The 24,221-nt window shown below is 33.6% G+C and overlaps 1 protein-coding gene across 3 annotated transcripts in view; it reads right to left on the bottom strand.

The window, feature by feature from the left end:
- Positions 1-24,221, bottom strand: part of LOC136037874 (lachesin-like) — a 368,714-nt gene that overhangs the window by 20,278 nt on the left and 324,215 nt on the right. For all 3 annotated transcript variants that reach the window (XM_065720726.1, XM_065720725.1, XM_065720728.1), the window contains one exon: positions 12,870-12,926. In XM_065720726.1, the coding sequence (XP_065576798.1) occupies positions 12,870-12,926 (57 nt within the window). The remainder of the gene's footprint in view (positions 1-12,869; positions 12,927-24,221) is intronic.

The raw sequence follows: 24,221 nt of genomic DNA, 5'->3' as shown, positions 1-24,221 counted from the left end.
GTTTTTTTTTCTTTTTTTAGTTTTTTTTTTCTTTTGTAGTTCTTTTAGTTTTTACCTTTTTTAGTTTTTTAGTTTTTTAGATGAAATTTTTTTTTTAGTTTTTTTCCTTTTTTTTCGTTTTTTCTTTTTACTTTTTTTTTTTAGTTTTTATCTTTTTTATTTTTTTTATTTTTATTCTTAATTTTATTAGTTTTCTTTTTCTCTTCTATTTTTCAGTTTTTTCCTTTTTTTTAAGTTTTTTTTTTAGTTTTTAGTTTTTTTAGTTTTTTAGTTTTTTTAGTTTTTTAGCTTTTTTATTTTTTTTATTAGTTTTTATTTTTTTTTGTAGTTTTTGCCTTTTTTTAGTTTTTTCAGTTTTTTTTTTAGTTTTTGGTTTTTTACTTTTTTTTAGCCTAACCAGGATTTGAACCTGGGACCTTCATTCTCCGTTCTGACACCCTCTCTCACCGAGTGACTACTCCAGCATGTTCATTTTGGTGTTTTAAATGGTATATTATTAACCAAATTAATGTGTTTTACAATATACTAAGCATCGTCAAAGCAAAAATGACGACAACTAATTTCATGACGTCAGCCGACACAGAAACATGACGTCACCTGATCCACAGATCCACAGACAGACAACTTATTTTTATATATATAACTAGCTGTTGGGGTGGCGCTTCGCGCCACCCCAACACCTAGTTGGTGGGGGCGCTTCGCGCCCCCCCCAAGCCCCCCGCGCGCGTAAGTCGTTACGCGCCATTGTAGTTGTGTCACTATGTCCCACCTGTGAATATAGATAGATATATATATATATATATATATATATATATATATATATATATATATATATATATATATATATATATATATATATATATATATATATATATATATATATATATTACATCCCCCTGTTTCCTCCGGTGTCCCCGTTGTAGTTGTGTCCCTGTGTCCCGGTCGTCATTTATATTCCCTGTGTCCCGGTCGTCATTTGTATCCCGGTGTCCCGGTCTGTATATACATTCGTTTTTTAGTTTTGTTTTTCTCCTTTATTTTTTTCCTTTTTTTTTCTTTTTTAGCTTATTTAGATTTTTAGATTTTTTAGTTTTTTTATTAGTTTTTATTTTTTTTTTCTTTTTATTTTTTTTTGTCCCGGTCGTCATTTATATCCCCCTGTTTCCCCCGGTGTCCCCGTTGTAGTTGTGTCCCTGTGTCCCGGTCGTCATTTATATTCCCTGTGTCCCGGTCGTCATTTGTATCCCGGTGTACCGGTCTGTATATACATTCGTTTTTTAGTTTTGTTTTTCTCCTTTATTTTTTTCCTTTTTTTTTCTTTTTTAGTTTATTTAGATTTTTAGATTTTTTAGTTTTTTTATTAGTTTTTAGTTTTTTTTCTTTTTAGTAATTTTTTTTAGTTTTTTCCTTTTTTTCTTTTTAGTTTTTTATTGGTTTTTACCTTTATGTTAGCTTATTTTTCAGTTTTTTCCTTTTTTTTTAGTTTTTTTTTAGTTTTTTACCTTTTTTTAGTTTTTTTAGTTTTTTTTTCAGTTTTTTTTTTAGTTTTTTATTGGTTTTTACCTTTATTTTAGCTTATTTTTCAGTTTTTTCCTTTTTTTTAGTTTTTTTTAGTTTTTAGTTTTTTTTAGTTTTTTACCTTTTTTTAGTTTTTTTAGTTTTTTTAGTTTTTTAGCTTTTTTATTTTTTTTATTAGTTTTTAGTTTTTTTTGTAGTTTTTGCCTTTTTTTTAGTTTTTTTAGTTTTTTAGCTTTTTTATTAGTTTTTAGTTTTTTTTGTAGTTTTTGCCTTTTTTTAGTTTTTTTAGTTTTTTAGCTTTTTTATTTTTTTTATTAGTTTTTAGTTTTTTTTGTAGTTTTTGCCTTTTTTTAGTTTTTTCAGTTTTGACGTCACCTGATCCAGTTTTTTCAGGTGACGTCACCTGATCCACGATCCAGTTTTTTCAGGTGACGTCACCTGATCCATCCACAGACAGACAACTTATTTTTATATATATAGATATATATATATATATATATATATATATATATATATATATATATATATATATATATATATATATATATATATATATATATATATATATATATATATATATATATATATATATATATATAATAAATGATTATTAATCGACTTTAACCTGCTTTATTTGAAATTTTATTGAAAATAATGAAGAGATTTCGTTTGATATGAAGAGTTCAATGGCATTTGCTTATTTTTATTTTTTTAAATAAGGTGGTAATCAGCTTAAAATCAATCATTATGGAATTAGAGTTAAAAGAGTTAACAGCTAAATAAGTTTCAATTCAATTGGATAAAACACATCCTTAAATCTCGACATTTTGTGCAACCAACTAGTCTTAACCGCTTCTGTATTTAAGTGAATTGTTATAGCAGTGACGTCAGAATCTTTTAATTAGAGAATTTTGCAGGCAGGAAACGTAAGCGAAAAGTGTCAACTGAATTTTCCTGTCAAATCTAGAGGAGCTGTTTGAAGTTGGGAGGGGGTGAAGGAATGAATGCAAGAAGAAGCCCCCCTTGTGATGTTGCTAGTTGCTAAATGAGTTTGTTTGCCCCGGAGCTATGCAAGTGGGAAATAGAGTATACGCTCTGTTTCGATTCTACAAACTTTGGCTGTGTAAAATCACGCGAGTGATACGTATAAAGGACGGTGGCTGTAATTATGAGGTTACCTGTTTTTCTTTTATTTAAGAATACTAGACAATCCTTCATGGAATTTTTCTTCCCTAAGATAAATTCTCCATGAAAAGCTTGTCCCACGCAACCCCTCCCCTCGATCCTCCTCAACTCAATCAGAACCCCCCTGAAACTGTCAGTGTACTTTCCAATAACCATTTCTATAGTTAAACAATGGTCAAAGTTTGTGACATCAAATATTCAGTTTGATGTTATTTTGTGCTTTTCAAGACTAATTATGAGGTTACATGTTATGGTAGCGACGAAGTTTTTTTTATTAAAGAATACTAGACAATCCTTCATGGAATTTTTCTTCCCTATGATTAAGTCTCCATGACAATCTCCTTCCACGCAACCCCTCCCCTCAATCCTCCTCAACTCAATCAGAATCCCCCCTGAAAACGTCTGTATACTTTCCAATAACCATTTCTATATGTAAACAATGGTCAAAGTTTGTGACGTCACATATTCAGTTTGATTTCATTTTGTGCTTTTCAAGACTGTTCAAGACACATGTTGTTTTCAGTAAAGCGCCAATGTAGCAATAGATTTTTGGCTTTTACAGTGAAAGAAGGAGGCAAAACCCAAACTCTTCTTTTTAGAGACTTTTGTTTATTTCAAGCTGGATTTGCATATTCAATCTAAGTTTCAGTTGTTTTAAGATTTATTTACTTATTTATATTAGTAACTATTGTTTGTTTGTTTGCTAAGATTGTTTATTGAATTTCTGCTCGTTTTTGGTTTCATTTATGCCTCAATAGCAGTATATTTTTTCCGTTTTAAGGATGATTTGGATATTCAACTTAAGCTTTACTCGTTTTGAGATTTATTTTTTCATTTATATTAGTACCTTTTGTATGTTTTTTTGCTATGATTGTTTATTTTATTTCTGTTCATTTTGGATTTTATTTATTTTTTAATAGTAATATATGGTTGTTTTGAATTTGAGTTATTGTAGATTTATATTTATTCTGATCTTAAGTTTAATATGACCTTTACTTTTCTTTAGGAAACTACTTTATAGGCAGTTTTTTTTTTCAAAATTAATGTATTAAAAGCAGGGCACTATGGTCTAAGAAACTATTAACCTTGATTGGATCCCAATCAAGGTTAATTTAATTGGCAATAAATTGCCAATCCCAGCATAGTTGAAACAAAAAAAAAAACAAGAAAGGCAAAATAATACTCTCGATAACAACTTTTTTCATTTTAGCTTCCTAGTCCCTCCCCAATAGAGTTAATTTATGGATAGGCCCACTTCTTTTTACTGGCTTAACGCGGTACAAAGGTGATAAGCAAAATAAATCAGGCCTCCACTAAATACAAGAGCAAAATCATACATATTTATACTATATTTACAACAGTTTACATCATAATCGCCAAAAATGACGTTATCAAACACCTTGTACCGGCGTAGTGGAAGAAGCTCAGTCTTTCTGTGCGAGAGTTCTCAGGTTCGATCCCGTGCGGTACAAGGAACTTTCTTGTGCTTCTTATGTATGTATAATTTTTTATTATAATGGACGGATTATATACCCTGAAGACTATGGGGAGGTTGAAATATGGAGAGGTAAAATTGCTAAAAATACTTTAGCGTAAAAAGCAAGGTATTGTGGAGAAGATAAAACCCCTTATATACGTAATATTATATGTTCGTTTTAAGTTTTAATGTTGCTCATTACTTCCAGTTGAAAAACGAATTTTGTATTAATGTTCTCATTGTTTTGTTTTTTTAATAGTGCTTGAAAATCCTGCGCCCTAATGAGCCGGGTCGCTCCTTACTACAGTTTGTTACCACGAACTGTTTGATTATCAGCAGTGAACTGCTGCAGATGACAGTAGTATGGCTTAAACAAACTTTTGGGAGGGAAAAGGTGATGGTTGTCTACACTCTTGTACTATACTTATAATATACGTGATTTATTGAAGTATTACTTATGATTTTGATCAAAATGATTTGTTTATGGTTTCTCCGATTTATATTAATAAATAGCATTAATATAGACAGCACAATAACGTTGTTTAAGTAAAGATACAGGTTCAAAGTCAAAGTATTACCACAGATTCTGAAATATCATATTGTAACATATTCTTCACATTCAAATAGTGATCACATTTCAAATTTGAAAGTGATCGAAAAATAAAGTTATAATTATTAACTTATCCGTTGGACATTGCTTGACAAAGAATATCCGGAAAAACTCTACAGTTTTTGGCGTTATTGCGGCAAATACCTTAAATTAATTAAGTATTGCCATGGATGCCAAATAGAAGGGAAAATTGACTCCTATAGTTTAAAATTACCTTCTTCTTTGTATCTTTGTTTGGAAAAAATTATTCTATAAGAAATTAAAAAAAAAATTTCTTGTGTAAATCAGGATATGGCGGGGGAGGGGCGTACATATCTGGGACCCAGTGGTCCTAGGACCCAGTAGCCCTAGAATGTCGCAAAAAGGCTCATTCTAACGGAAATAAAAAGTTCTAGTGCCTTTTTCAAATGAATGAAAAATTTGGAGGGCACCTAGGCCCCCCCAACGCACACTTTTTTCCCAAAGTCACCAGATAAAAAATTTGAGATAACCATTTTGTTTAGCTTAGTCAAAAACCTAATAAATATGTCTTTGGGGATGACTTAATCCCCTACACATCCCAGGGGAGGGGCTGCAAGTTACAAACTTTGACCATGGCTCACATATGGTATAGTTACTATGAAGTGTACAGACGTTTTCAGGAGGGACTTTTTCCCATTGGGGTGGGGCTGGGTTGGGGGAGGTGGTAACGTTGGAGGATCTTTCCATGCAGGAATTTAAAGTCTTTATCAAAAGTCTTTAAAAAGTCTTTATCAGTATATATTGGTAAATACAACTCGGTTTTCTTGCCAAGACATTTTGTGTTTGATGGACTCACTAAAATTTGTCAATTTTTCTTCGTCTTTTCTTGCCAAAATTTGCCGTATTTACACAAAAAGATACATACACATAGATTTCTAAAAAGTTCTTATCAGTGTATCAAACAGTTCGTGGTAACGAACTGTAGTAAGGAGCGACCCGGCTCAATAGTAAACAAAACCCTAAAAAATGGAATTTTGTCGCTAAAATATACATCAAAAGAATCGGACTTTCATGCTAATTTTAAATATACAATTTTCATCAAATTTGGTCTTTGTCATCAAAAGTTACGAGCCAGAGAAAATTTGTCTTATTTTAGAAAATAGGGGAATACACCCCCTAAAAGTCACAGATTCTTAACGAAAAGCACACCATCGCATTCAGCGAATCAGAGAACTCTATTGCAAAATTTTCAAGCTCTTATCTACAAAAATGTGGAATTTTGTATTTTTTGCCAGAAGACAAATCACGGGTGCGTGTTTATTTGTTTTTTTTTTGCATTTTTTTTCCCAGGGGTCATCGTATCGACCAAGTGGTCCTAGAATTTTGCAAGAGAGCTCATTCTAATGGAAATGAAAAGTTCTAGTGTCCTTTTAAAGTGACCAAAAAAATTGGAGGGCACCTAGGCCCCCTCCCACGCTCATTTTTCTCCAAAGTCAACAGATCAAAATTTTGAGATAGCTATTTTGTTCCGCATAGTCAAAAACCATAATAACTATGTCTTTGGGAATGACTTACTCCCCCACAGTCCCTGGGGGAGGGGCTGCAAGTTACAAACTTCGACCAGTGTTTACACATAATAATGGTTATTGGGAAGCGTACAGTCGTTTTCAGGGGATTTTTTGGGTTTTGGGGGTGGGGTTGAGGGGAGGGGGCTATGTGGGAGGATCTTTCCTTGGAGAAATATGTCATGGTGGAACAGAAATTCAATGAAAAGGGCGCAGGATTTTCTAATATTACTATAAAAAAAACAATGAAAAAATAAACATGGAAAAATTCTTTCAATTGAAAGTAAGGAGTACCATTGAAACTTAAGACGAACAGAGATTATTACGCATATGAGGGGTTCTAAAAATACTTTAGCATAAAGAGCGAGGTATTTAGGAGGAGATAAATACCTCGCTCTTTATGCTATAGTATTTTTAGTAATTTCAACTATTTATTCTACGGCCTATCTGATTCTTTTGAATTCTGATTCTTTTGATTCTTTTGAAGTGAAGTCTTTTGACACCAACCGTAATGAGAGGTGGGCACTTGGTCTTGACACCAGAATTTTGAAGCAAAAATAAGCTTCCATAAACTATTTCATCGGTGTCCAAGAATAATTTATTTCGAGGAAGCTGCGACACTGACGTAGCTTAATATATCGACCCTAGAAACTTTCAGATCTTAATATGGCACACTTTATTTGTCACTCTGCCACTGTATTATGATGCACGCCATCATCTCTGGGCATCAAACTTGGTCGTCATTTGACTATTTAACTATTTTCGATTATTTTTTGACTATTTGACTCGTTTGACTATTTTGAGCCCCAAAAATAAAGTATAAAGTTCCAATAACATCTTGACACTGAACTATTGAGGTGTAAATTGAGCATCAGCACTATTTCTGTTTTTCAGAAAAACAGAAACAAAAAAAGTGAAAAAAAACAGAAACAGAAACTGGTCTGTCCAAGCAGGTGACCTGTTTCTACTTTCTTTTTTTTGGAAAAAAAACAACTATTTTTTCGAAAATGCAGCTGTTAATAGCTGTTTTTTTTTATCTTCCTCTTTTTTAAGATGTTCCCCCCTGTCATTTATACTGGGCGAGTTATATGCTGTAAATCCCGAGCTTGCATAAAGAAACCATCTTGAAATCATCCCAAATCCACTTATCCATCTTATTTTTAATCAACTACATGCACATACAATACGACACCATGACTGCTTAGGTGACACTAAAACCTATTAGAGGACCTAAGCATAGCACGATTTTGTTCTCGCCACCTTAAGTTGTTGAATAACAGAGCATGAAATGAAAGGAACAAACATTTCTTTCAAACACAAAAGCACAACTGCTTTGAATAAAATAGAAAACAACTGAAGTTCAAACTTTGGACTTGTTGCTTGGAAACATTTTTGTTTTGAGCGTTCCATCAGTTGTTCTTGCACATGGCATTGCTTTCCCTATCCATGCTAAAATACAAATTTCTTTGGTTTTTGGGATGAGGACTGTATACCTCCTTTTAGGGGTTTTCGACCATGGCAATTTCAATGGTGTACTTTTTATTTCGATTCAATACCATTCTCAAGAGGTATCATTTTTTTTTTTAATAAAGCAAAGTTGTTTTTGTGCTAAAGTTAACATTGAAGTTTCATAGAGGCAATATTTAACACAGCTGAATCAGCGTCAAATAATTTTTGCATAGAATGTTTTTTCGAAAAACACGGCCCTAAAATGTTCTTAGTTTAAAAACAAATATCGTTTCCAAGTCTGAATAGATCAAGTGAATAGGGTCAAAAAAGATAATGAATAGGCATAAACAAGGAAAAAAGCCTTCTATTTAGATGTCCTTGCTACTTTAAGAACTTGGACAAATAGCACAATTTAGAACTTCTTTACAATATTTTGCATTATTCTAGGTAATCTTGCAATTATACATACTGCCCCAGCCACCAAAAATTTTCCTCCTAATAATAGGAAACAATATATTTAGTAAAAAATTGCTACTAGATAACCTATAAATCTAGAAAATTTTTGCATTGCTAGCTTGAAGACACTTCTTTCCGATGGTAGGACTTCTGGATCATTTAGCATTGTAGAAAGCTATTAGAAAATTCCTATAATGTAATCTTTAGAAAAAGTGCATTTCTAAGCATTTTAAAGAAATAATCAAGCCCCCCTGTGCCTCCCTTGTCATCTATGAATTAGAAAGAATCACCCAATCGAATATTTACAGCTGAATTGATTTGCTGATCACTAGCAGATTTTCTTAGATTTCATTCGTTTTATTGCTGTAAATTTCTCTTTTGGGAAACGATAGAAAAAAAAATCTAATCACCTGAATTGCTGTTGGAGACTTGAAATGGGACGTGTAAAACTGTTCAGGCGGAAGAAAAAATACACAGGAAATCATTGTATTCTATCAAGGGATTTTCCTTCCCAAGTGGTACACAATTAATGATCGTTTTCAATTTTTTTTAACCAAATACAGATTTTTTAGAGAATTAGAAAATGCAAATAGAGAAGTAATATTGTTGTTGTTATTACGTATGAAAACGTTGCATACTATCAAGGGATTTGACTTCTAAAGTGTTATGGAATTAAACTTCGTTTTCATTTTTTTTTTTTTTTTACAAGAAATATTACTTTTTGGGAGTTAGACAGGGTAAACATGAGAGTTCTATCAAAGTGACGTATTCAAAATAGAATTAAAAGTTATTGTTGTTTTTATAATCAAAAAAGCCCGTTTCAGAGCTTAAACAGGATAAAAGCTGAGTATTATTAAAGCAACAAATTTGAAGTAAACCTAAAAGCTATTGTTTTTTTCTTGTAATGAAAGAAGGAACTTTGGGAGCTTAGAAAAGGAGAAGAGAGGAGTATTATAAAAGTAAAATATGCATACATTGTTCAAAAATAGACTTCATTTTTTTTGCAATATATAACTCATTTTAAATCGATATCGTTCTGGTGATAGATGAATGCTTGATTTTTACGAATTTTGTTCAAACAAACCCTGCTCCGTAAAAGTATTAGTATGAATTGCATCAAATTTGAACCGCAACCCAACAGGGGAAAGAGTGGTGTCCGTTTCGCATTCTTAATATTCGTGCAAGTATGAGTAAAACTATACCAAATCTAACTGACGCCAAGCTGTGAGGGTTGGGAGTAATTTTACAAGACTCTTCCTTCCTGGATCAGCATTTGGGTCTGCATTAAGGAAAAGAAACTAAAATTGCTGGATCACATTCACTAAGCTTAAGAGTATAATTAGCTTTATTCCACGTAAAATAAAATCTATATTCAAATGTTCTACTGTTTATTTAACCCTTTTGTGAGAGCGTAGCTTATAAATATTCTTCTGCAATGTGATTTTATAGCTAGCTGCAATTTTGCCAATTTCACAAAAAATTACAAATAGATGTAAAATTAGAATTTTTTCAGTATGTAATGCTTTCGTAACTTTAATTTTTGAATTCTGCTTTTTGAAAAATCACAAAATGGGTTTTTTATTATTTAAGCTGTGTCTATTATTCTGAGAAACATTCCAAATTTATAAACTTGTTTAGCTGCTTCTGGCCGCAAAGATGATTTTTCAAAAAAGAAGAAGAAGCGATAATGTTTATAAGGGAGGCACACTTGCGCCTCCTAAAAGAGGTAACGTTCTTAACAACAGAATCTAAACCCTCTCCTGTTTATAAGGAACCAATTACTAATTGCACATATATACGGTACCCAGTCTTAAGGAAGATCTTCCATTTAGTAAAGACAATTGAGGTCACAGATCTTCTCTTTTAGCCTACACATTTCCAGTACCCTGGAAGATTAATATTCCCCTTTAAAGCATATATTCCACTTGTAGTTATATTAAGGTTCATTTGAACTTAAAAAATGCTCTAATTTTTTACTTAATTTTTGTTAAATCATTTAATTTATTAAGGAAAGAGATATTTTAAGCAATGCCAGGACATCGTTCAAAAATGATGTATTGTGTGGAGAGCCGAAGAACTATAGAGACGTGTCAAACACCTCGTGGTAACGAACTGTAGTAAGGAGCGACCCGGCTCAATAGTAAATGAAACTCTAAAAAACGGAATTTCGATGCTAAAAGATACATCAGAAGAATTGGATTTGTATGCTGATTTAAAATATATAAGTTTCATCAAATTTAATCTTTGTCATCAAAAGTTACGAGCCTGAGAAAATTTGCCTTATTTTGGAATATAGGGGGAAACACCCCTTAAAAGTAATAGGATCTTAACGAAAATCCCACCATCGCATTCCGCGTATCAGAAAACCCCATAGAAAAAAAAAATTCAAGGTCCAATCTACAAAAATGTGGAATTTCGTATTTTTGGCCAGAAGACAGATCACGGGTGCGTGTTTAATTGTTTGTTTTTTTCCCAAGGGGTCATCGTATCGATCAAGTGGTCATAGACTGTTGCAAGAGGGCTCATTCTAAAGGAAATGAAAAGTTCTAGTGCCCTTTTTAAGTGACCAAAAAATTAGAGGGCACCTAGGCCCCCTCCCACGCTCCTTTTTTCCCAAAGTCAAGGATCAAAATTTTGAGATAGCCATTTTGTTCCACATAGTCGAAAACCATAATAACTATGTCTTTGGGGATGACTTACTCCCCCAGAGTTCCTGGGGGAGGGGCTGCAAGTTACAAACTTTGACCAATGTTTACATACAGCAATGGTTATTGGGAAGTGTACCGACGTTTTCAGGGGGATTTTTTTGGTTTGGGTGTTGGGTTGAGGGGAGGGGGCTATGTGGGAGGATCTTTCCTTGGAGGAATATTTTATGGGGGAAGAGAAATTCAATGAAAAGGGCGCAGGATGTTTTAGCATTACTATTAAAAAAACAATGAAAATATGAACATGAAAACGTTTTTTCAATTGATAGTAAGGAGTAGCATTAAAACTTAAAACGAACAGAGATTATTACGCATATGAGGGGTTCTAAAAATACTTTAGCATAAAGAGCGAGGTATCTAGGAGGAGATAAATACTTCGCTCTTTATGCTAAAGTATTTTTAGTAATTTCAACTATTTATTCTACGGCCTTTCTGATTCAGGGGTCATTCTTAAAGAATTGGAACAAAACTTAAGATTTAGTGTGAAGAGCGAGGTATTAACGAGGGGACAAACCCCCTCATATATATATATATTTATATATAATTAAAATTATAAGAATATATAAGTTTGTTACGTAAGTTAATTCTTAAGTTACGTATATTTTTTACTAATAAAAACGGTCGTTAAAAATTAAAAGTTCTAGTTGCGTTTTTAAGTAACTGAAAAATTGGAGGGCAATTAGGCCTCTTTCCCCATCTTTTATTTCTCAAAATCGTCTGATCAAAACTAAGAGAAAGCCATTTAGCCAAAAAAAGAATTAATATGCAAATTTCATTTAATAATTTATGTACGGAGAGTCAAAATCAAACATGCATTAATTCAAAAACGTTCAGAAATTAAATAAAAAATACTAGTTTTTTTGACTGAAAGTAAGGAGCGACATTAAAACTTAAAACGAACAGAAATTATTTCGTATATGAAACGGGTTGTCCCCTCCGCAACCCCTTGCTTTTTACTCTAAAGTTTGACTCTTTGCCACAATTCTACTTTTTAAAACAATTAAAAACTTTAGCGTAAAGAGCGAGGGATTGCGGAGGGGACAACCCATTTCATATACGGTTTAATTTCTGTTCGTTTTAAGTTTTGATGTCGCTCCTTACTATCATTTGAAAAAACTAGTTTTTTTTTATTTAATTTCACAAAGAAACAATACTCAGGGATCATTCAAGATGGGAAAACTGCACAGGGGAATGTAGAACTATGGAACTGTAGAACTGTGTTGAAATACTAGAGCTTTGTTAAAAATAGAGAATTCACGTGGCAAAAACACATTTGTTGCAGATATTTTATTTTACCATTCCATAACATGACCCACTTAACGTCATAATTTACAAATATTTTAAAAGGGGGGACACGTTAAAAACATCTAAAATCGGAAAAAAAAATCAGTTGATGGCATATCAGCAAATACAGAGTCATAATAGATCATAGTTTTAACAGAAAATTCAGAAAAAAATTGTTTAAAGTTTTCTCTTTTCATTTACTATTTCTTTTCTTATTTCATACGTCATAAGACAATTTAGAAGGATTATATGGCCAAGTCTGTAGAGGAAGATCATCACCCTCTCTTGATATCTCCTGATTTTATACTCTTCTTTTTTCTTTGGATTTTAATTTATGCATTGTTTTTCTGCCTTGAAAGTTTGGCTCCCTCTCGAAAAATTACAACTCTCTATGGCCACGTGACTCAAGTTTTAAAAAGCAACCATTTGACCTTGTTATCAGTCTAGGTAATATTTTTATGAGTTAAAAATTAAAGCTTAAGATCAGCTGCTTTATTCATGATGCTCAATTTGACATTTATATATTTTGTTTCTTAGTTAAGATAATTAAAAAATAGTATGTGAAAACTGACATTACAATTTTGTCAAGAAAAGAAAAACTGGAAACCGTACTAGGCTGAAAAATTCGAGAAAAGCCTTGTGAATTATTTTGAACCTACCTTGTCCCAAGTTGCCGTCACTGTGATATTGATACAAATCTTCCCTGGACGTCGATCCTGAAAAAGAAGGACAGTTTTAAGTTCATTCATCATTTCAAGATATTAGAATATTGAACTACTTTTTTGTTGAGCAAAGATTATAGTGAGAAAGATGGGTTTATTAATATAAATAAACAAAACAAAACAAGCAAATGGCCTGAAGCAAAGCTTGTTTGGGCTTACAACCCCAATACACATACAAATAAAAATAATACGAAAAAGGAGAGGAAAATGAAAAAGAAGAGAAAAGGAAAAGAAAAACATATTCATTAACCCTGAATTTCAATCGATACGGGATTCCACTTCAGAAAGGATAAAACAAAAAGAAACTAAAACCACTTTACCAGTGTCGCCTGAAACAAAACCAACTTCTTGGCTCCACTTGAGGTCCACTCAATTATTCAAAACCATAAATATTAAGGCAAAATAGCTTTAATTCCCGCCAAAATTCGCGAAATTTATCTACGTTTCTTAAAGTCGTAGGTAAACAATTCCATGCATGGGGTCCTAGATTCCGAATAAAAAATTAGAGATCTACGGGTAATAGCAAGTAGACGACGAATTTTATTGGACTGTCCCATAAAATGCGTATGAATATCACTTCCTAATTCAAACTTACTTTTAAAACATATTGGTAAACAATTTTTAAATTATTTATATATAAACAGACTTCGATAAAAAGTAGTAAGTCCTGCTATAGGCAAGATTTTGCAATCTATATATCTCTTTTGTACCTAGTCTTTAAAACCAACACCGCATAACACTCGAAGAGCTTTATTCTGCAAAACTCGAATATGATGAAGATGAGAAGGAAATGTACTACCTCAAACAGTACAACAGTATAACAGATAAGGATGAATTAAGAAATAATATAGTGTTCCTAAAATATCTCTTGGGAAAATGTGCTTCAACTTTCTTAAAATGTCGACATTCCTAGCGAGTTTAAGACTAATATAATCCTTATGTTTTCTAAAACTAAGATCCATCAATTATACCTCTTAAATATTTTGTAGAAATTATTCTTAGAATACGCATATCAGCAAAATTTAGTGTGTCTATCGAAGGGTAATAATTTGAGTTCCTACCATATAATAAAAAGCAAGATTTACTATAATTCAAATTTAACTTATTAAGCTTCATCTACTTTTGAACAAACTCCAGACAAGGACTAATACGACTCAACAGCTGAATTCCTGTTTGTGCAGTCATAGTTAAATGAGTGTCATCCAAAATAGGTTTAAAAATTAGTGCTATCCAAATGTATAACAAAATAGGCTACACTTTGCTTCAACCCCCACTGAAAAATGGCTTTACGAGCAAAACAAAGGCGCACAGGCTACTTTCAAAGAGCAAAATGGCCAGTCTTGACTTCATCAAAGCATATATTAAGCATACTACAGCAACGACCTGGCGGAGAATTCCCCAAAAGAATTTAAAATCGTCTAAGGAAACTTTAATTCCTTCTCTAAAATTATCGACGGGACTGATGTGCAAGATCCACAAGTGAAGGCCGAGGTTCTAACTGAAGTATTTGCCGAACTCTGGAATTTGGACCAGCAAAAACAATTATAGCTTCATAGTAGAGGTCATTTGTTCAAGGTAAGTATTTTTTTATATCATTACGATATTCGCTTTGCCTATGTGCAGCCTTTTGGTCAGAGTCCTATTTCATTTAACTGGACTGTGTGGCAGGAAATGCATACATAAAAAACTTTTGGTAAGACTGCATGTAACCTACTGCTTTAAAAGATCGAAATTTGTATAAGAAAATTAAGATGAGAGAAGAAAATGAACTTACGAAAATTTTCATATTTTGAGGACTTTTACCTTACTAATGTTTTACATCATATTTCAGCAAATAATTTAGTATGTAAAGACATCTTATGACATTTAGGCCTGTAGCTACATTCAATGGAGTTACAGATAACTTCCCTTCATGTGTCTGAAAAAGGACCCAGTTGTTTACCAAAAGACAACTACTGGCAATTTTTAAGGAAGGTTCACACTTTTACCCACGTTAGAAGTAACGGTGAAAAGTTCATAACGGGATGTTTTAAGAGCAACAAAACAGAAAAAAAAAAGTTAAAATGCTAGTACTGCTCGTAAAGATAGAAATAACGTGTTCAGTCTCAAGAATCTAACCCCCGAGCGATTAACAGATGGACAAAAAAGTTTACGCAAGAAATTATATTCAGATGATTCTCATTATTGTCAGGCAACGACTTCAAGATTATATCTAAGCTCTGGACTAACCATTCCAAAATTTACAAAATATACGTTGATACTAGCTATGGAAATGTGTAAATCTGTTTACAAGAAACTTCAATCCGATGCTTTTTTTCCAAACTACCAAAAAGAACCATTGTTAGAAAGGACCCAATCAGAGGCGCCATTCGAGCCAAATATTGGGGTGGGCATGAACTCCATCTTGGCCCCTCCGACTCACTTCGTGTCGCGTAAGAAAAAAATGTGGGTTTCGGCAGCATGTCGATCGTATATTCTAAGTAAAAACGCATTTTCAGCACCCGTGTGTTGCTTGAAAATGTACCGTAACCGATTGTGGAACTCAGCCACACAGACATCTAAGATTAATTCTGACACCGAAGATCACAATCAACGAGGTTAACTGATTAAACTGAAAGTGAAAAATTCAACCAGATTACAGGCTGGCATTCCTCAGCGAGATACTTTATTTGAGTAAACAATACGTCGGTGAAAGTAATCTTCATTAACATGCTGAGGGTTGTAACCAAAATCTCGGTTTTCCTTCAACAGAAATCTTTCAGATCAAATATATTTATAAAAAGGAAAAACATAACAAGAGAAAAAAAATATTACAACACTCAAGGTAACAAGGGGAACTACCGAGGTTTCATCTTTGCAAAATCGTCAACAAGCTGGTCATAGTCCAATTTTTTACTAAATCCTTCTCTGCAAACATCCAAAGGAGGTGACCGAGACGATCGTCTCCTGTTATAGACAGCAGGTAGTTTTTCACTATTTCTAGGCTAGAAAACAAACGCCCATTGCTCGCTGTTGTCACAGGAAGTGTGGCAGCAATACAAAGTACTTTAATTACTTCTGAGTAAGCCACTGGTAATTCCTGAACATGGTCAATAATGTCTAGGAAGTTTTCCGGCTTTTTCTCCTCATCCAGCAATAAACACTTGGCAATACCAGCTTGAGATTCGAGAAGAATGTCGTCAATATCCAGCTCACCGTAAAGAGCAGAGAAACGCTTCAACTGTGTCCATAAACTTGGTCGAGCTTGGACCCAAGGCTTCGAGTGTCCTCAGTACTGGCAAGTTATATGTGAACCTTCTGTCAAATTTGGCTAGTAGACGGTCGAAAGTCTCGGAGTACTCTCGCTTCATTTCATCCTCCAAAGTAGTAGTCCGATTTCCAGATTGGATGAAGTTCTTTCCTAGCGTCGAAGTTGTCACAAATTGTTTCAGATGCTTGGTGATCTTTTGAGTTCTAATGATAATGACTATTAATACCTTTGTATTTACCTAACTAAAAAGTTAATAGGCTTAATGATGTAAAATCTTCTACTTCTCTCTGTGCTCTCGTCTTTAGAGTCTTATGGTAGCGTTGGCCTACAATCTGAGGTTCGACCGGTAGAGGATGTCAAGCGTCTCTAACTTTCATAAGGTTTATGTGTCGAGCATAAAAATGTTTATTTACACATATGATATAGTAAATGTGCACAAGACGAGGACAAAAACAGAATAAGAACTGACTCGAGTAATCTAAAACGATGGCTTATACTCACTAAAACAAGGAAATAAATATCGAAACATTTGACAGGAACTGACCTTTTTTAATCTGTCAACTTAGAGGAATTACTTCAAATATTCAGAATTTATAATATTAATATAATCATCTAGGAAATGGGCATTTGACAGAACTTGAAAATTTTATTATGTATCTAACCTATTTTCAAAGTTTACAATGATTAATAGCAAATAACGTAATTACCCCAAGGGTCGTCAGGTAATTACGCTCTTTGGTTAATAGGCGTGCAGTAATTTCAAATATTGGAAAGAATGGATTATGTTGGACATAAGGGATTATTATGGCCGGCAAATGGCCCTTTATGGTGGAAGCTTGGCCCCCCCTGGAAAATCTGGGGTTGGCATTTGCCCAACCCTGACTCCCCCAAATGGCGCCTCTGCATCTAATCCTGATTAGGGTGAAAACAGGTTTGACAACGTGAAACAGGTTAGGACAACAACGTGACAACAGGCTTGAGGCTCAAAGAGATAATGCCAAAAGAAAGCGTGCCGAGGAATCACAAGAGCAACGTGAAAATTATCGCCTGGCATTCAGGTACAATCCAGTCGATGATTATACCTTAAGTAGATGTGTTCAAAAAGGGACTATGTCTAAAATTTGTCCCTATTGCAAGGCCTTGGAATTTAATGGTTAAACAATGGGAATGTGTTGCGCCCCAGGAAAAGTTAAACTTCCTCAACTGGCAGCACCACTAGAGCCATTAAAGACTTTGCTAGCTGGAACTACGTCAGAATCTAAGCGTTTTTTTTTTTATTAAACATCAGAAAATATAACTCGAGTTTCCAAATGACGTCGTTTGGTGCCCAAATCGAAAATCAAGATCAATTTATGCCTACTTTCAAAGTAAAAGGGCAAATTTATCATAGAGCAGGGTTCCTTTTACCATTCTCAGGTAAGAATCATAAATTTTTACAACTGTACTTCATCAGTGATAGCAATTCTGAATTGAATGCAGGTTGAGAAATTTCTCCCGACGTTGAAAAGACTATCGTTTCCCAATTGCATCATATTTTCCACAAAATGATGATTTAGTGCACCTGTTCAAAACAGCAATCGATTTGATGCCTACTGATACGCATTAAAATTATACTTCCGCTGACAAAACGTCTACAAGCGAACATGTGCGTAGATACAATGCTCTAACTATCGACGAAGTGGCAATCGTTATGGTTGTTGATCAGTTTTTGCCTTGAGATATCATTCTTCATAAGCGAAACACTCAGTTGGTAAGAATTGCTGAAACTCATCGATGCTACGATGCCCTACAATATCCTATAACTTTTTGGGATGGAGCCGACAGCTATAACTTTAATAATAAACTTTATTATAATTATTATATTATTATTAATATAACTTTAATAATTACCTTCGTCATATGCTGGCAGTCCCCGTCATATGCATGAATATGCTCAAGATGCTATTGCGTATGTTCGTCTCTATGGTCGTTCAGATTTATTTATTACATTTACATGTAATCAATCTTGGGACGAGATAAGGCAGCTTTTACTTCAAGGACAATCGGCGATTCATAGTCATGACATTATGACCCTTGTGTTTTGGCAAAAGTTGAAATCACGGATAAACTACATAGCAATACTTAAAGTGTTTGGGTCAGTACAATGCTGGATGTACTCAGTGGAATGGCAAAAACGAGGATTCCCACACGCACATATACTAATCTGGCTACATGATAAAAATACTTCTAATGAAATTGACGCTGTGATTTCCGCTGAAATACCTGATGAAAATTTCGATAAGGGCTTATATGGTATTGTAATAAAAAATATGATACATGGACCTTACGGTTCACTGAATGAAAAATCACCATGCATGGTCAAAGGAAGGTGCAAAAAGCGATATACTCGACTTTTAGTACCCAACACAATTACTGGCAATGATGGTTACCACAATATAGAAGAAGATCTACAGAAGATGGTGGTTAAACAGCAATAATGAAGAAGCATAACGGTACTACCATCGAAGTAGATAAGCAGTGGATTGTTCCATACTCACCTTTATTATCAAAAACATTTAATGCAAACATAAACGTTGAATACTGTAACTCCGTAAAGGCAATCAAATACATATGTAAATACGTCAATAAAGGCAGTGACCTACACCATGGGTAGCAGTTGGTAGTGTTCTATTAGACAATCGAAAAGAGGCCGCTATGGGAAGATCATCAGACACGTGACAATCAGATAGCACCTTAATTATTGGCAAATTTAATTCGGCTGACACTGCAACATGATCCAAATTCGAAGTGTTACTTGAAGGGTGAATGTAAGTGACATTCGGATCTTTTGGCACAATATAAATGGAGTCACCAAAGATTCCACAGGTGAGGGAGACTTGCATAGACCACTCAGCGGGATCACGACTAACATCACAGTTAAAATCTCCCATTATTATACAAGGAAAGCTTAGCTTAGCCAAGATTTTCTTAATGCGCGAACTAGGCTTCTCTGAAGCAAGGGCAAACGACCTTTCTGAATTCTCATCTCGATAGTCAGTGGGGAGGTTGACGTTGATAATGACAGTGTTTTCCATACGAAAAGCTATATAATTATCATTAGATTCGAAGACTCTTGATTTTAGGTCTGTCGTCACTAAAGTGGTAATACTGCTGGAGGGTCTACCTCGGGTAACAATCTATTTAAAACCAAAGTCGCTATTGCTGTAGCCGCTTTGACAACGTATTCTCGGTTGCTTTTTGCTTATGGCTCAACATTCTTTTATCCAGGTATTGCACTAAAAATGTCTCCACAAAAACAATTCCATTCAAAATTCTTCAGCAGCTACACCACTTTCTTGCTCTGCAAGTAAGCTTTTAGCATTTAAGCATTCCTTGATACTTTGAGGTGAATATCGTTCGGATATTATCTTATACATATAAAAGTAAGTTGTTTGTCTGTTACACTATTTTCTATCTTCTATATATATAAAAATAAGCTGCCTGTGTGTCGAGTGAAGTCATGTCATCAGGTCGTCATGTCGTCATTATGACGATGACGTCATTACAGGTATTTAAGACATTCGTTCACGGAAAAATTTTTAATTGTAAAATGACTGAAGAACCTACAATGTCAACAGCAGAGGAAGCTGCTCAAAGAATCTATGCCAAAAAACTTGCTGCTGATAGAAAAAGTAAGAAAAGAAAGTGTGCCGAGGAATCGCAAGAGCAACGCGAAACCAGACTTGCTGCTAAAAGAGAAAGTGAAAAAAAAGGCTAAAAGTATTTAAGAGAATCTCTCAAAGACAAATTTTTAATTGTAAGAAGATCGTGGACGGAAAAATGTTTGATTGTAAAATGACTGAAGAACCTACAATGGCAACAGCCGAGGAAGCTGCTCAAAGAGTCTATGCCAAAAAACTTGCGGCTGATAGAGAAAGTAAGAAAAGAAAGCGTGCCGAGGAATCACAAGAACGGCAAGAAAACAGGCTTGCGGCTAAAAAACGCAAAACCGCGCAGTTAGATGAAAATCCACCTGGACAGCGAGAGTCAAAACATATCAAAACTGAAAATGATAGCGATGATGATTGGGTTTGGGGTTTTGACTTGGATAAGGTCATCAATGCCTACCAGATTTTAGTTAAAAAAACAAAGGTTCGGCGATATGTATTTCATAGTGACGCTGAAAAATAAAGAAGAAAAAGAAAACTGAAAAAAGAAAAAAGGTAAAAAATTAAAAAAAACTAAAAAGAAAAAAACACTCAAAGAGAAATTACAGACCGGGACACAAATGACAACCGGGATAGAGGGAATATAAACGACGACCGGAACACTCAGAGAGAAATTACAGACTGGGATACCGGGACACAAATGACGACCGGGACAAAGGGAATATAAATGACGACCAGGACACAGGTATTTAAGAATATCGTTCAAAGACAAATTTTTAATTGTAAGAAGATCGTTGAAAGAGAAATTTCTAATTTTAAAATGACTGAAGAACCTACAATGGCAACACCCGAGGAAGCTGCTCAAAACGAATGTATTCAAGCCGAAGTAGCTGAGTTGGTAAAGCGTTAAGTTTCAGGTTCTAGGTCCGAGAGGCTCCAGGTTTGAACCTTGGCTTTAGCATTAATAAAAAAGAAGAAAAAGCTAAAAACGGTAAAAACTAAAAAAAAAACTAAAAAGAAAATATTAAAAAAAACTAAAAAACCTAAAAAACTAAAAAAAACAAAAAAGGTAAAAAACTAAAAAAGAAATAAAACTAAAAAAAAACTAAAGAAAAGGTAAAAACTACAAAAAAATAAAAAGAAAAAAAACTAAAAACTAATAAAAAAAAACTAAAAAAAACTAAAAAGTGAAAAAAAAAAAAAAAAGGAGAAAACTGAAAAATAAAGGAGAAAAAGAAAACTAAAAGGCGGGACACAGGGACTATAAATGACGACCGGGATACTCAAAGAGAAATGACAGACTGGGGCACTGGGACAAAAATAACGACCGGGAGATATAAATGACGGCCGGGACACTCAAAGATAAATTACAGACCGGGACACAAATGACGAACGGGACACAGGGAATATAAAGGACGAACGGGACGCTCAAAGAAAAATTACAGACTGCGACTCTGGGACACAAATGACGACCGGGATACTGGGAATATAAATGACGACCGGGACAGAAGGAATGTTCGATTAGCAATCACCATCAACAAAGCTCAAGGGCAATCATTAGAACAATGAGGTATAGATCTGAATACGGATTGTTTTTCCCATGGACAATTTTATGTTGCATGTTCAAGAGTCGGTAAGCCTGAAAATCTAATTATATGCACAGACAATGGGACATCGAAGAATGTTGTATATTCGCAAGTTTTACGTAGTTAAAAACATATAAGCCTATATCTATAACAAAAAGAGAAATCTTTTTTCTTTTATCTATATTCACAGGTGGGACACAGGGACACACAACTACAATGGTGCGTAACTAATATGGCGCGTAACGACTTACGCGCGCGGGGGGGGCTTGGGAGGTGCGAATTGCCCCCACCAACTAGGTGTTGGTGTGGCACGAAGCGCCACCCCAACAGCTAGTATATATATAAAAATAAGTTGTCTGTGTGTCGAGTGACGTCATATTTGTGTGTCGACTGACGTCATGTTGCTGACCGACGAAATTACAGACCGGGACATCGGGACACAAATGACGACCGGGACACCGGGACATCTATATATATATATATATATATATATATATATATATATATATATATATATATATATATATATATATATATATATATATATATATATATATATATATATATCTATATATACAAAAATAAGTTGTTTGTCTGTCTGTCGACTGACGTCATGTTTGTGTGTCGACTGACGTCATGTTTGTCGACTGACGTCATTATAAGGATTGAGCTGTATGTCGTCATGAAGTTGTTTGTCGTCTGACGTCATGTTTGTCGACTAACGAAACTACAGACCGGGACACCGGGACACAAATGACGTGTTATGTCTGTTATAACGTAATAGAGGCAACAATCTTGACAGGGCCTTTTGAGGGTGAGGCTTTTCTTATTCCACGCATTCTCATGATTCCAATGGATCTGCCTTTTCAACCTAAAAGATTGCAATTCCCAATTTGATTAGCATATTTAGTTTTCAGTCCAGAACCACTAAAGCTATTATGTAAATATCAAAAATATTTATGTTGTCTGAGCAATAATTTTTAGTTTTTATTTCAAAATAGAAAATTACCTGACAATTTTAGAATTATATCTATCTATATATATAAAAATAAGTTGTGTGTGTGTCTGTGGATCAGGTGACGTCATGTTTCTGTGTTGGCTGACGTCATGAAATTAGTTGTCGTCATTTTTGCTTTGACGGTGACGTCATTAATGGTATTTAAGACATATATGTTCACGTAGAAATCTATTAATGTTTAAGTTTAAAATGACTGATGAACTTACAATGGCAAAAGCCGATGAAGATGCTCAAAGAGTCTATGCCAAAAACTTGCTGCTGATAGAGAAAGTCAGAAAAGAAAGCGTGCCTAGGAATCAAAAGAACAGCAAGGAAACAGGCTTGAGGCTAAAGAACGCAAAACCGCGCAGTTAGATGAAGATCCACCTGGACAGCGAGAGTCAAAACATATCAAAACTGAAAATGATAGCGATGATGATTGGGTTTGGGATTTTGACTTGGATAAGGTCATCAATGCCTACCAGATTTTAGTTAAAAAAACAAAGGTTCGGCGATATGTATTTCATAGTGAAGCTGAAAAATAAAGCAGAAAAAGAAAACTGAAAAAAGAAAAAATGTAAAAAACTAAAAAATACTAAAAAGAAAAAAACACTCAAAGAGAAATTACAGACCGAGACACAAATGACGACCGGGACAGAGGGAAGCTATGACGGTGACTTCATTAAAGATATTTAAGACATATATGTTCACGTAGAAATCTATTAATGTTTAAGTTTAGCCGTTACGCCAGATTATATTTTCTATATATATAAAAGAAAACAAACTAGAATGTAAAAACTGGAAATTGCATAAATATTTCGAAATATTTTGACAATAGATTAAAGTAATTCGAAAAAAGAAAAATGGTAAAAAACTAAAAAAAAACTAAAAAGAAAAAACTAAAAAAAAAATTAAAAATTGAAAAAATAAAAAAAAAGAAAAAACCCAAAAAGAAAAAACATAAAAAAATAAAAAGATAAAAAACTAAAAAAACTAAAAAAGCTAAAAAACTAAAAAAAAAGAAAAAACTAAACAAACTGGGAATTGCACAAATATTTCAATATATTTTGACAATATATATAAAAATAAGTTGTCTGTCCATTACGCCAGATTATATCTTCTATATATATAAAAGAAAACAAACTAGAATGTAAAAACTGGAAATTACATAAATATTTCGAAATATTTTGACAATAGGTTAAAGTAATTCGAAAAAACAAAAATGGTAAAAAACTAAAAACAAAACTAAAAAGAAAAAACTAAAAAAAAACTAAATAAAAAATTAAAAAAAGAAAAAAACTTAAAAAGGAAAAATGTAAAAAAAATAAAAAGGTAAAAAACTAAAAAGAAAAAAAAACTAAAAAAAACCTAAACAGCTAAAAAAAAAGAAAAAACTAAAAAAACTGGGAATTCCACAAATGTTTCAATATATTTTGACAAAAGATTAAGGTAATTCGAAAACCTTAAAACAGATACCCAAAATTTTGAGGTTTATTATCAATAAAAAGAAGAAACTTAAAAAGAAAAACTAAAAAAGAAAAAAATAAGAAAAGAAAAAACTAAAAAAGAAAAAAAACTGAAATGAAACTGTATCTATATATCTATATAAATGACGACCAGGACACTCTAAGAGAAATTACAGACTGGGATACCGGGTCCCGGTTTGTTTTCTCTTTGAGTGTGCCGGTCGTCATTTATATTCCCTATGTCCCGGTGTCCTGGTCGTCATTTGTGTCCCGATGGCCCGGTCTGTAATTTCGTCAGTCGACAAACATGACGTCAGTCGACACACAATCATGACGTCACTCG

The sequence above is a fragment of the Artemia franciscana genome, chromosome 17, assembly GCF_032884065.1.
Source record: "Artemia franciscana chromosome 17, ASM3288406v1, whole genome shotgun sequence".
Lineage (NCBI taxonomy): Eukaryota > Metazoa > Arthropoda > Branchiopoda > Anostraca > Artemiidae > Artemia > Artemia franciscana.
Note: the sequence above shows the minus strand (reverse complement) of the source record. Positions and strands in the feature narration are given on the sequence as shown.